A 14,733-nucleotide genomic window follows, 5' to 3' on the forward strand; every position below is an offset into this window, starting at 1 on the left:
GAGTTCATCGGGGATTTTCCATTCGGTTTCATCGCGAATCGAGGTCAAAAAAGTTTTAGGGTTTGGTTTGCACTCAGGAGAGAAAATCAGTATATAAAGCAGCAGGGAAAGGGTAAACTGAATCGAAATCATAAAGAAAGAATTTTTGGATGGAGTTGTAGTGTAGTATTGATTGTGGGGGTTCTGGATCGGGATCGGAGAAGTGAAACGATGGTGAAGGAAGGTGAAGACGAAGAGCGAGAAGGGAGAGCCTCGTGATATCCATCGTGCGTTGAAGTTTTTTTTATTATTCGAACTGGGTAGCGAAGCCCAACACGAACCGGTGAAGCCCATCAAACAAAGCGGAGCCCGTACGAAAGCAAGAGATCTGCTACCCGGTTATTTTGCCAGCGTGTATTATTAGAATGTTTTGATTGGTCTAATATATTATCCTACGTGGACAGGTTAGAAACACTCCATATTAACCTTTTAGTATAGGATAGATTTTGTCAACTTGTCTATTCTCATCTTGAAAAAATTAGCCGTCAGAGGGAAAAAAAAAATGTTATATTTATTGTGATGTCAATTATAGAAAGTCTTGTTCACCGAGATTTATTTGTACTTGGTCTCCAAGCTAAACCCTCATATTGTATCCCTATATAAAGAGTTCATTATTCATGGAATAAGACACATCAATTCCTCTTTTCTCTTGTCTTCTCTTCTTTATTCAAAACACGTTATCAGCACGAAACTCTAACGATCTTGAACTAATAGGTAGAGATTCTTATTATGTTATATTTTTAGTTTCTGTTTAATCCTCTTTCAAATCATGCTTATTATCAATTCGTGGTTTGTAAGAATGGATTCATAGTTCATATTTGATTGATTGAGTTTATAAGTTTTTAGTCGACCATATTGATTCGACCTTGTTTTCAAGGAATGAAAATCATTGAATCTCGTTGAGATCGTATCGACGTTATGAACCGAATCACGAGTAACCATACGCTATTGCTTCTTGTATATGGCTTAATACTCGTTTATTATTAATTGAATACGGCTCTAGATCCATCGTTTATTATTAATTGAATACGGTTGTAGATCCATCGTTTATTATTAATTGAATACGGCTCTAGATCCATGGTTTATTATTAAACAAGTGAACTACCAATGCCTTTAAATCATAGTAGTTAATCACATCGCTTGTACACATTGATTTTATTTCTTATATATTGGCTCAAACATTAAAATATGTTTAGCTACTAACTATAATGTGTACACATTGATTTTAATTCTTATACATGCTAGCTATTTTCTTTCCTCACATGTTTTTATTTGATTAGACATATTAGATATAGCCCACATGTGTGAATCGATTGTTTTTTTTTTCTTAACAGCTGCATTGATCTTAGAAAATTACGGCTGCATATTATTGATAGCATTCACAAATGAATATTTCATAGTTTTGACTTTACGGCTGCATACCATATTTTTATTAATATTGTTTTTATGGCTGCATCCCATAATATTGTTCTTTAACATATAGATATGTTTCGCTCGAATTGATCAACATGACACGAGTTTATTTTAGCACACTAATACATGTAGATTGTTAACTTATTATTGCCTTGCCGTGTAGATTGATAGTTTGGTAACACGTTTAGTTTTGTGGAGTTACGATTATTAATTAATTAATTTTATTTTTTATTTTTTTACTTGTGAGAAACGTTATGCATTGATTATAAAATATTGATATTGCCTTATACATTTTGTACGTAAATATATGCATATATAGCTTATTTACTTTTTAATAAGGATGATTTCATTTTTACTTATTTTATTTATAAGAATTTGATTACTATTTTATTATTTCAGTGAGCTATGTCGAAAATTTCTAGTCTTGAATTTGAAGTTCTTGATATCACTGGAAACAACTATTTGGCTTGGGCATTAGATGCCGAATTTTCCCTTAGTGCAAAGGAACTTGAAGGTACAATCCTAGAAGGAAATCAAGCCGGAAATCAAGATAAAGCAAAGGCTATGATATTCCTTCGTCATCACCTCCATGGAGATCTCAAAAATGAGTATTTGACGGTGAAAGATCCACAAGTCATTTGGAACGACTTAAAGGAAAGGTATGATCACCAGAAAACTGTGATTTTACCTAAAGCTCGTTATGAATGGGCACATCTGAGATTACAAGACTTTAAGTCTGTAAGTGATTACAACTCAGTCTTGTTCAAAATAACTTCCAAGTTGGAGTTATGTGGGGAGAAAATCACGGAAGCTGATAAGTTAGAGAAGACATTCTCTACTTTTCATGCAAATAATGTTGTCCTGCAGACACAATACCGTGAAAAAGGATTCCAGAAGTATTCCCAACTTATATATTGTCTCCTTGTGGCTGAGCAGAACAATGAGCTTTTGATGAAAAATCATGGACTACGTCCAACTGGTTCTGCTCCATTCCCTGAAGCGAATGTGACTGAACAGAACAACACTGGCCGCGGAAATGGCTACATTCGTGGTCGCGGTCGTGGCCGTGGTCGTGGACGTGGTCGTAGAGATACACGTGGACGTGGATATGGTCAAATTCGAGTCCGGGGAGTTTCTTTTAAGAACTCTAACTCTCACCAGAAGTGGGAAAAGAAAGATGGTGACAAACAAGAAAATGAATGCTACCGATGTGGAAGTAAAGACCATTGGGCTCGTACGTGCCGTACACCAACACATCTTATTGCTTTGTATCAACAGTCAATAAAACAAAAGGGAAAGAATGTGGAAACAAACATGGTGTACGAAGGTGGAGAGGATGATTTTGATTTTGGTGATGCCACTCACCTTGACCTTTCCGATTTTCTCGTTGATGAAGAGAAAAAGTGATTGAGCAATAACTATTTAAGAGATGCTTTGTTTTAGTTTATTTATTGGCTTTTAATCATTTGGCTTTTAGTTATTGGCTTTGGTTTTTATTTACTAAGATGTTGTTTCTTTTGCATTAATGAATTTAAGCTATTTTATTATTTTATATGAAATTATAATTTATTTTATTTACTTGTTTGAAGAGAAATGGATGGTGGAGATTTATGCTTAGCAGACAGTGCAACTAGTCACACAATTATGAAAAATAAGAAATACTTTTCTCATTTAATAAATAGAGAAGCAAGTGTGAGCACTATAAAAGATAGTGCAAAGATAATTGAAGGCTCCAGAAGAGCAAACATAATACTTCCTATGGGAGCACAACTTGAAATTGTTGATGCATTGTATTCCCCTAAGTCTCAAAGAAACTTACTAAGTTTTAAAGATATTCGCAGAAATGGATATCATAGTGAGACTAGGAATGAAGGAAATATTGAATTTCTTCACATTACAAGCATTATTCATGGCTCTAAGAAAGTAGTAGAAAGACTACCAACATTCTCCACTGGATTATATTACACTAAGATTAGTGCAATTGAGGCAAATGTAGTAAACCAGAAGTTTACTGAAAATATTACTGTTTGGCATGACCGGTTAGGTCATCCCGGTTCAACAATGATGCGAAAGATAATCACAAATTCATGTGGGCATCCACTGAAGAACCAGAAGATTCTTCCTAATGATTATTCATGTGCTGCTTGTTCTCAAGGCAAATTGATTATAAGGCCTTCACCAGCCAAGATAATTCATGAATCAATAAACTTTCTGGAACGTATTCAAGGAGACATTTGTGGGCCGATTCACCCACCATGTGGAACCTTTAGATATTTTATGGTTCTAATTGACGCATCAACAAGATGGTCACATGTTTCTTTTTTATCAACTCGCAACCTGGCGTTTGCGAGACTGCTTGCTCAATTGATCAAATTACGAGCACATTTTCCAGATTTCCCCCTTAAGGCAATTCGCCTAGACAATGCTGGTGAATTCACGTCCCAGGCTTTTAATGATTATTGCATGTCTATTGGGATAAGTGTTGAACATCCTGTAGCACATGTTCACACACAAAATGGTTTAGCTGAATCGTTAATTAAACGTCTTCAGTTGATTGCTAGACCATTGCTTATGAAATCAAAACTCCCAGTCTCTGCATGGGGGCATGCTATATTACATGCAGCAGCGTTGATTCGCATAAGGCCAACGAGTAATCATCAATTCTCCCCATCACAATTGATTATGGGTCATGAGCCTAATATTTCCCATCTTAAGATATTTGGATGTGCAGTATATGTTCCGATTGCTCCACCACAGCGATCTAAAATGGGACCTCAAAGAAGGCTAGGAATATATGTTAGATATGATTCTCCATCAATAATTAAATACTTAGAGCCATCCACAGGGGATTTATTTAAGGCCCGATTCGCAGACTGTCATTTTAATGAGTCTGTTTTTCCAACATTAGGGGAAGAGAAGAAATATGTGGGAAATGATATCAATTGGAATGAATTATCATTATCTTATCTTGATTCTCGAACTAAAGAATGTGACTTAGAAGTCCAAAAGATAATTCATTTACAAAGCTTAGCAAACCAGTTGCCAGATGCACTTACTGACCCAAAAAGAATGACTGTGTCACATATCCCAGCTGTAAATGCTCCAGTTAGAATGAATGTCCAAGAAGGACAAAACCAACCTGCTAATGAGTTTAAAACACGCCTGAAGCGTGGTAGACCTATCGGTTCTAAAGATAAAAATCCTCGAAAAAGAAAAGGAGCAGAAATTGGCAATAATGAAACCGAGGTAATTACTACAAATAAAAAATCTCCAGAAGAGAACATGACACAAAAAAAAATTCAGGTACCTGATAATGAAGAGATCTCAACTAACTATGTCATGTCTGGAATGAAATGGAACCGAAAGCAAATCGACGTCGATGATATTTTTGCATACAATGTAGCAGTTGATCTTATGGATGAGGATCATGAACCAAAATCTATTGAAGAGTGCACACGAAGAAGTGATTGGCCAAAATGGAAAGAAGCAATAGATGCTGAAATAAAAATCTCTTGTAAAGAGAGCAGTGTTCGGACCTGTAGTCCGTACACCTAAAGGTTTAAAACCAGTGGGATATAAATGGGTTTTTGTGCGAAAAAGGAATGAAAATGGTGAGATTGTGAGATACAAAGCACGTTTAGTTGCTCAAGGATTTTCACAAATACCAGGAATTGATTATGAAGAGACATACTCTCCTGTGGTGGATGCTACTACATTCAGGTTCCTTATCAGTCTAGCGATAAAGGAAGGACTTGATTTACGCTTAATGGATGTAGTCACAGCTTACTTATATGGCCCACTAGATACTGACATTTACATGAAAGTCCCTGAAGGATTTAAACTGCCAGAAGCAGCAAATTCTAATTCTCGAGAAAGTTATAGCATAAAGTTATATCGATCTCTTTATGGACTGAAACAATCAGGACGTATGTGGTATAATCGCCTAAGTGAGTACTTGTTGAAAGAAGGCTATAAAAACGATCCTATCAGTCCATGTATCTTTATAAAAAGATTTGAGAAAGGATATGTTATAATTGCAGTGTATGTTGATGATTTAAACATTATTGGAACTCCTGAAGAGATTTCAATTACAATGGATTACTTGAAGAAATAATTTGAGATGAAAGATCTTGGAAAAACAAGGTTTTGTTTGGGACTACAAATTGAGCACCTTAAGAATGGAATCTTAGTGCATCAAGAAACTCACATAAAAGGTGGCTAAACGATTTTCTATGGATCAAGTACACCCTTTGAGTAGTCCAATGGTGGTAAGATCACTCGATGTGAATAAAGATCCCTTCCACCCTAGAGAGAAGAATGAAGAAGTTCTTGGTCCTGAAGTACCATACCTAAGTGCTATAGGGGCATTAATGTACCTTGCCAGTCATACAAGACCTGATATATCATTTGCAGTGAATCTACTGGCAAGGTTTAGTTCATGCCCAACTCGTAGGCATTGGAATGGGATAAAACATATACTTCGATACCTCCAAGGTACGAAAGAGATGGTAATATTCTTTCCTAACCCATCCACAAAAGATTTGATTGGTTTTGCAGATGATGGATACATGTCTGATCCCCACAATGCTAGATCACAAACAGGATATGTGTTTACTTGTGGTGGAACTGCTATATCTTGGCGTTCAATGAAGCAAACAATTTCTGCTACTTCTTCCAACCACGCAGAGATTTTAGCCATTCATGAAGCTAGTCGCGAGTGTGTATGGTTAAGATCCGTCATTCAACATATACGAGAAGATTGTGGTCTATCTACAGGGAAAGAATCCCCAACAGATGGATACATGCTGCATGTATCGCTCAACTCAAAGATGGTTACATCAAAGGAGACAGGACAAAGCACATTCTACCGAAATTCTTTTTCAACCATGATCTACAAAAGAATGGCGATGTTCGTGTCGTTCAAGTTCGTTCAAGTGACAATTTAGCTGACTTATTCACCAAGGCGCTACCCACTTCTACTTTCAAGAAGTTGGTTCATCTTATTGGATTACGTCGTCTCAAGGATCTTGACGTTAGTATACATGAGGGGAAGTAATTGCGCACTGCACTCTTTTTCCCTTAACCATGGTTTTTCCCACTAGGTTTTCTTGGTAAGGTTTTTAATGAGGCAGTATCATACGCGCATAATAGACATCAAGGGGAAGTGTTATATTTATTGTGATGTCAATTATAGAAAGTCTTGTTCACCGAGATTTACTTGTACTTGGTCTCCAAGCTAAACCCTCATATTGTATCCCTATATGAAGAGTTCATTATTCATGGAATAAGACACACCAATTCCTCTTTTCTCTTGTCTTCCCTTCTTTATTCAAAACAAAAAAGAGATTTTTTGTGATTTTGTGCTGTGATTTTTTGAGCACTGGATCCGGAATTTTTTTTCTAATTTTCTTTTTATTTTCCAGTACTATGGTTTTATGTTTGATCTTTTTCCCTAAATTTTTGGACATATCTTTCGTTTTTCACCGGCTTTCGTAATCGGAGATATTCTCATTTTGTTCCGTTTTATTGTTGTAATGATTATCACAGATTGTTCGACGGGTTCAAAAGTAAACTTTTTGGAAGGAATTTTTTTAGAACAAATTTAACTGAAAAAAGATCTAACTTTATCTAGAGAACTTTTTTCGTGTAAGTAACCCAAGTGACTACAGTCCGTCGTGATGTGGAAAAACATTTCGATTGTTAACAAACACGAAACAAGCTGGTGTCATCAATGTATTGTCATTATCCAACCAATTTTTACTGATTTTCATCATTGATTTTTCTTGTAATCGTAATTGTCAAATTATATGTTCTGTCGGGTTATAGTGTTTTTTCAAGAGTTTATTTATCAGCGGTTATATTATTGTCTTTGATAGACAATATTGAGTAAAAGAAGCTTTAGAGGAAAAAAAAATAAGCTATGCATTGTTAAGAAACGTAAACAAATATAACCGTCCAACCAATCACATAAAAGTTGAAATGGATACATATGTTATCTCATTAATCACTTGGCAACTTTCCAAATCAAGCCACTTATCGCGATGTCCTAATCACAATAAATCTAATTCCCATTTATCAAATTTTATCTGGTCACGTAATTAGATTTGACTGGATAAAAATGTCGGTTTCAAAAACATAGTAAAATGCTTAGTACTTATTAGTAGATTCTTCAATGTATTTAAGAGTTTCGTAGAAATTAATATTCAGTCAAAACATACATAAATATTCACAGCTAAAATCAAACCACTGGTATCAAATTAACGCCACCTGAACGAAGGTGAGCCCAGCACGTGGGACGTCTGGTTGACGAGTGATGAGTGTGTAACCGTATCTGTCTTCGTGTCGTCATAGGTTCGTGACCAATTCATGACTAAACAGGCGGGTGACAATATTGCACATTAAAATAGTGATTATGAGATGTCGGTAGAATTATGTGGCCACGTAAGGAAGAGAGACTCTAACAACAAACATATATTTATTACAAATGTTTGAAAATTTCATCGAGTGTCTGTTGTTACTAATCTTTTATTTATTACTATGATATGTCGCTTGGCCTGCTGTCTCATATTTTATCTTTTAAATAAATTCCTGATAGTTTATGTCTTAATTAGTCGTAATAGTCCCATTAAATCTATTTTAGATTGTTTCTTAATTTATTAAATTTAAATTTCTATGTATTTATATTTATTTAGCATATATTCTACAATATTTTATTATTATTGATTAGATTCTCTAATTTTATACTAAACAACAATTTATAGAAATAATATCCCAATATATTTACATGCAATAAATTAAGATTTCAAAGTGTGAAGAAAGTTATACCAAAAAAATAAAATAAAGAAAGTATATAGGGTTTCCTATTTTTGTGGTATCTCGCATTTATTAATTTATTACTCTTTTTATTTATTAATATAAATCGTTTTAGAGAAATTTTTATGTTCCAAATTATATGACGTTTTTGGTTTTCTATGTAAAATTTATTAATACTTAATATTATATGATCAATAATAATATATTTTTTATTTTATTATTGATTGATCTCTGGTTAAATAAATAATTAATGATGTTTTTTTTAGAAAATATAAAAAATTAATAATTTTTTAATCTATGTGTACAATTTTAAAAAAGAGACTATTTTCTTAAAAGACTTTTAACGTTTTCCATTTGACCATCTAACTACTGCTCCGGTTAAACTCGTGGGTCCCAAAGACTTCAGAACTTCAACCTAGAAACGCTCGCGGATTCAAACCTTCTTCGCCAAGTTGGTTTACCGGCTCTAACCGGTCCCACAATATAACTAAGGGACCCACACAAGCTCTCTTGTACCTCCACCGTTATAAAGCACACCACCACCACCTCCCCACCGTTTCCTCTCTAAACCACAGAAAGCTTTTCATTACTCACCTCTTCTTCCATTTCCACAATCTTTTGTCGCGATCACACGGTGAGCTCTTAGTATATCCTTGCTTCTTTAAACTCTTGAGAACCCTTTTGTGTTTATGGTGTTTCTTGACATGTTTTTGATTTGGTTTCACTAGGTTTGTAATGGATATCTTCGACAACTCTGACCTTGAATACCTCGTTGATGACTTTCACGGCTTCTCTGATTCTGAAGATGATGAACCCTTTGGAGAGTTTGATCACAAGAGTGAAGCTGACTCTGATTTCGAGGATGATCTTGACCCGGTATGCTAAAAATTCTGGTCTAGTTTAGTAGAGTGGTAATTACTTAGTTTAAGCTTATGAGTTATGTTAATCTTTAGACTCAGGAGAGTGATACGTCAGCGTTAGAAGCTAGGAACGGGAAAGATATTCAAGGGATCCCTTGGGAGAGGCTTAATTACAGTAGAGATCAATACCGTTACAAGAGGTTGCAACAGTATAAGAATTTTGAGATCCTCTTTAGGTCCAGACAAGACCTTGATAAGGTTTGTAATCTAAACTTACTTATTTTTAAGTTTCTTATGTCTTAATGAGTTCTGGTTTTGTTGTTGACAGGAATGCTTGCAAGTAGAGAAAGGAAAACACTTTTATGACTTCCAGTTCAACACGAGGCTTGTTAAGTCCACTATTGCACATTTTCAGGTAGACAAGACAACTTTCTCAACTTTGTTTGGTATATACTTTGTTACCTATGTTACCTGGAGTCATCTAGGTTTCTTTTTTCTTCATTTTATAAAATACTCTGTTACTTAGCTCTTGTGTTTAGTAAACGAGTTTGCAACTGCAAAAGATACTATGCAAGTTGGCCTCTTATCAAAACTGAGTTCTCCTAGTTCATTTATGAAATTAGGGAATTATTTGTATTAGTCACATGATGCTAACGTTTTTGTTCGAAGACGTATAACGTGTTTCAGCTGTACTTGTTTATTTTATTGGTTCTAGAACTTTTGTTTTCTTATGTGCATTGTTATACCTCCTCAGCTATGTAGCTGGGGTGTTGATTCACAAAAAGTCCTTTTTCTTTTGCAGATGATCTTGAAAGGGTGCTTAATTTAACCTGCTTCGTTCCTAACTTTTAATAATTTTACGTTTAATGTTTACTCAGGTACTGCCATATTGTCTAACGTTCTAACTGATTCAAGAAAATGTCAAGATATGTTTCTAGGATGGTCGAAGCAGAGTAGTTTAGAAATAACAACTTCTTAAGAGGTTGATAGGCAGAGTTATAGGTTCTCTTGCATTGCATTAGCGTTGCCTAGTGTCCATTTATGGATCATTTGTGTTCATAATAGTCAAACAGAGTAAGTAGCACTTGAAGACTAGCCACTACCTCCACTGCATTTTGAGAAACAGTTACTGTATGATTTGACCTTTCTTAAACAGGTTGGGACAGCAGCTGGCGCCATAGAGAAACCATTTTTAATATGGTATGATAGGAAAATGTTTGCACATTTACAAGGACTAAAACTTTGCCATAATCCTTTTTTTTGCAGGGATTTTATTTTTTTGCTTGAACTTGTATATGAGTGCCTCTTGACGCTATGCATCTTTCACCTTACCATGCACTTGTCACTAGTGACTTGTGATTATTATTACTTTAGGATATTTTACATTTTGTATTTTGTTTGTAACACTTTGCTTGTATCATCCACTCATTAGCCCCTGACATTCACATTAGATTACTGAGAAGGGTCGCTCTGTTTCCTTCTTGCCTTTTGTGTTTGCATGTGAACTTATATGTTTCTTTTGTCGTCTTTAAGATGATCAAATGTGTATGATGTGAATCCTAACCTCCATGGTCACATTTTTGTGTTTTTTTTGCAGCTGAGGAACTTGCTTTGGGCAACAACAAAACACGACGTGTATTTCATGAAGAACTACTCCCTCATGCATTGGTCTTCTTTGCTGCAAACGAGCAAAGAAGTACTTAACGTGGCAAAGCCAATTGTTCCTACTATGGTGAGTTAACTTTACTTGTTCTATCCCGTGTCCATAAACCTCGGACTTCACACTAAGTTAACGTTATTGGTACATCAATCTTACAGAAGCAGCCTGGATTGTTGTCGCAGTCTATATCAAGAGTCCAGATAAGCACCATGGCAGTTAAAGACGATTTGATAGTTGCGGGAGGGTTCCAAGGAGAGCTTATCTGTAAGGTATTAAACACATTTAATCTTTATACACTTGAGTTTGAGTGATCTCACTCGCTGTGATCTTCTCTATTACAGAGAATCAACGAACCTGGAGTTGCATTCTGTACTGTTCTAACATCGGTTGAAAACGACATCACAAACTCGGTTGATATATACAACGCACCAAGGTACTTAATAACCTAGGTTAAACAGAACATATACACCTGGTTCAGATTTTGGGGGCTATAAATAATTTAATAAGGTTTTAATATAAAAATCTTTTAAAAAATTTGGGAGTTTTTTATATAAATTATTTTAAAAATTTTGGAGCTATATGCAAACATTTCATTTCGCTATGCCTTCCTCTTCTAACTCGAATACTTTGGTCTCTTAATCCATGTAGTGGCTCGTTAAGAGTTATAACCGCGAACAATGACTGCACCGTCCGTGTACTTGACGCTACAAACTTTGCTTTCCTCAACAGTTTTACCTTTGACTGGTCGGTAAATGTAAGTAAATCAAATCACCGTTGTTACTTACATATACTCTTGTGTTTCAAAAGTGTTAATGTGTTTTATCATCTTTGTTTAGAACGTGACGGCAAGTCCAGACGGTAAGCTAGTGGCTGTCTTAGGAGACAGTCCCGAGTGCTTACTAGCCGATGCTGGATCAGGTAAAGTGATCCATGCCCTCGAAGGCCATCTCGACTACTCGTTTTCATCAGCATGGCATCCAAACGGGCAAATCCTAGCCACGGGGAACCAAGACACAACATGCAGGCTATGGGACGTGAGGAACTTATCTAAGTCGCTCAAAGTGTTGAAAGGAAACATGGGAGCTATTAGAGCGTTGAGGTTTGCTTCTGATGGACGGTTCTTGGCCATGGCTGAGCCAGCAGACTTTGTGCACGTGTTTGACACGGAAGCTGGTTATAGTCAGTGTCAAGAGATTGATATGTTTGGAGAAATAGCTGGAATATCGTTTAGTCCTGACACGGAAGCACTGTTCGTGGGAGTGGCTGATCGTACATACGGTAGCTTGTTGGAGTTTAGTAGGAAGCGTAACCACTTGTACTTGGATTCCATTTTCTGATCTGACTCCAGTGAGCTCTATGTGTGTGAGAGGTTATGTTACGACGTTGGTAAGGGTTAAGTCGTTGTTTTTGTGGACTTTTGTACCTTTGTTTGCCACTTCATGTAAGTTTATTGATAGATATATTAGTTCTATGCAAGGTTATTGCAGTTTAATTACAACATGGGTTGGTTAATACTCTATCTGTTCCTAAAAGTAAGATTTCCTCTGTTCCTTAAAAATAAGATGTTTTATAAAATTTTGATGTTCTGATATATAAGATGTTTTCATTTTCTTATGTAATTTTTATTTTATTAAAAATTGTGTATTCAATCATATTTTAATAGTATATTTTGTAATTAGTTGAATATCACTAATTTATAGTTTTAATGATAATTTTTAGATAACAAATAGTTTTGTTAATATGTGTGTTTCTACCTAAATATAAGATATTATATTTAGGAACAAAGGAAAAGGAAGTAATATTTTGAATCAATAAAACCAACTGGTTTGTACATTAAACTCCGGTTTGGATTGAATTTTGCCCTATCACTGGTTAAGTTGCTTTTGAAGGCCTATACTACTGGGCTTTTGAACCTTTAGTCCACTAATATAAGTTATAAACTATATTTGTTTCTTTTCGTTTTTTGGGGATTACGGGGTGATTGTAACTATAGAAAATTTATTTTAAAATATAGTCCCTAGGAATTTTTTATTTACCTTTAATGAATGTAGTTTTAAAATTTTCTACTGCTAAAAAAAATGGAGTTTTAGAAAATAAGATTTTTACAATTATTTTTTATGTGTTTTTGCGGTGGCTTTAGTTTTTGGTTGTACCTTTAAAAACCAAGATAAAACATGATTGATAGTATTTAAGACGGTAGATGAAAATTAAACCTAAAATCAATTTATACAGTCCAACCAAATGACCAATCACCCCTATGTTTAGTGATTCTAATCTAATGGTGGTTATGAACTTATGATTATATTCAGACATAAAGATTGTTAGGTGATTTTAGGTTTGAGCGTTTTTACCCTAACTTGAAATACCTATCTAAACTTGAACCAAAAAAACCCGAAATTGTATCCAAACTGTTACACAAAAATATCCGAATGAGACTAGTACTTTAGGGTTTAGATAATCGAACCGAAACCCGAATTAGGAATCGAAGATATTCAAAATTAGTTAATTATGTTAATGATTTTATATATGTTAAGTTAATTTAGATATTTTATCCTATTCTAAAGATTTTCCGGTTTCTCTTATTTGTTATTTTAGTTAATTTAGATAACTAATTTTTAATTAGATTTGTGAATAATTTATACATCTTGAAGAGAAATTGTCAATTTTCAAGTTTAAAAAAAAATATTTTTGGATGATTTCAGACATTGATTATAATCCGATCCGAACTAAACCCAGATAGAAACGAATTGAATTCGACCCGATAATTAGTAAAATTTGAATGAAGTTTATGAACATAATACCGAAAATCTAAAAAATTAAATCAATCTGAACCGAAACCATCACAGCTATCAAGACGCCCAGACCTAAGTGATTTGATGGTCGATATTTTATTTTTGAAAAATGGGAAAAGAAAAGTGATCAAGGATGTGCCATGTACTATTTGAAATGTTAAAGCTTTATGGAACATTCTTCATAATTTTTTTTTGTAACAACATTATTCATAATTCAACACCTAACTTTCTTCTCATTATCTAGTAAAAGAGTGTTGGATTCTGTTTTCTTTGATGGATTTTCCTTTTTGCTTTACTTTCAGAAGTCACATGTTCAAACTTCATCATAATTTCTATGAACGTTTATACCCATAATGCCCATGAATCGATGTTAAGATATATTATTCATCCAATATAACGGTGTTACAACTCAAATTGGGAACTATGTCTACTGATAACAACAACGTAATAGAATCCAAAACTTGTGTACTAGTTTTGGAATTCCAGTCTGTAAAACAAAATCTATACTAATTGTTAGTATTTTTAGAAATGGAGAAATGGACCATATGTCACGTTACTCACGATCTCACGCGAAAACGATAAAACCAGAGAGGAAAAAGATATTACTATTTGAACAAAATCTGAAGGGGACAATTCACCTAAAGCTCACATGATGCCATTCATCTTCCTCACCAAGACGACGTCCAACTGCTTTGAAAACGACGACAACCTTTTATTATTATATGCGGAATCTTTCATTGTCAAAACTTAAATTTCTTATTTTACTAGAATAAGACTTGCGCCTTGCGCAGGGTGAGTTTATTTGTATATATTATCGATAGTTTCTTTTATATATTTGATCATTTTATTTATATATATAAAATATTTTTTGTTGTTATTATATAATTTCTTTCCGATGGATCGGATCAATTTTTATTAAAAATACATCATGGGTTGATCGGATTGGACATTAAACAAATTATGACATAAAAACCTTGTTTTTTCCATCAAACACATTCTTGAAAAAAGTGAACAGTATTGTTTTCACGGTTGAATTATTTTGACTTTTATATTCCATATGGTTTTGAAAGCTTTCAAATCTACCATCGAATTGATACATGTCATTTTAATGTTTTTAGTCGTATACTTAAGGAAAACTTACATTTTTGTAATTTAA

The 14,733-nt window shown here is 34.4% G+C and overlaps 2 protein-coding genes across 3 annotated transcripts; both read left to right on the forward strand.

The window, feature by feature from the left end:
• The first annotated feature begins 1,857 nt into the window (after window positions 1-1,857).
• On the forward strand, window positions 1,858-2,859 carry LOC106298176. The gene has a single exon (XM_013734254.1). It carries the CDS (start codon window positions 1,858-1,860, stop codon window positions 2,857-2,859), a length of 1,002 nt encoding a protein of 333 aa, XP_013589708.1.
• Window positions 2,860-8,790: 5,931 nt separating this feature from the next.
• LOC106296427 (uncharacterized WD repeat-containing protein C2A9.03) lies at window positions 8,791-12,299 on the forward strand. Of its 2 annotated transcripts, none has more exons than XM_013732560.1 (9): window positions 8,791-8,899; window positions 8,994-9,141; window positions 9,219-9,383; window positions 9,454-9,540; window positions 10,723-10,857; window positions 10,944-11,054; window positions 11,127-11,218; window positions 11,434-11,539; window positions 11,622-12,299. In XM_013732560.1, the coding sequence occupies exons 2-9, from the start codon at window positions 9,001-9,003 to the stop codon at window positions 12,120-12,122; spliced, it is 1,338 nt and encodes a 445-aa protein (XP_013588014.1). In that variant the 5' UTR covers window positions 8,791-8,899; window positions 8,994-9,000; the 3' UTR covers window positions 12,123-12,299. The 2 variants fall into 2 exon arrangements, with proteins under 2 accessions (XP_013588014.1, XP_013588015.1); XM_013732561.1 differs by having other exon boundaries at window positions 10,968-11,054.
• The last annotated feature ends 2,434 nt before the right edge of the window (window positions 12,300-14,733 follow it).

Source organism: Brassica oleracea, chromosome C6 (assembly GCF_000695525.1).
Source record: "Brassica oleracea var. oleracea cultivar TO1000 chromosome C6, BOL, whole genome shotgun sequence".
NCBI classification, from domain to species: Eukaryota; Viridiplantae; Streptophyta; class Magnoliopsida; order Brassicales; family Brassicaceae; genus Brassica; species Brassica oleracea.

Coding starts and splice junctions, on each gene's coding strand:
- LOC106298176 (XM_013734254.1), top strand. CDS start 1,858: ATGTCGAAAATTTCTAGTCTTGAATTTGAAGTTCTTGATATCACTGGA.
- LOC106296427 (XM_013732560.1), top strand. CDS start 9,001: ATGGATATCTTCGACAACTCTGACCTTGAATACCTCGTTGATGACTTT. Junction 9,142..9,218: donor TCGAGGATGATCTTGACCCG/GTATGCTAAAAA, acceptor GTTAATCTTTAG/ACTCAGGAGAGTGATACGTC. Junction 10,858..10,943: donor AGCCAATTGTTCCTACTATG/GTGAGTTAACTT, acceptor TCAATCTTACAG/AAGCAGCCTGGATTGTTGTC.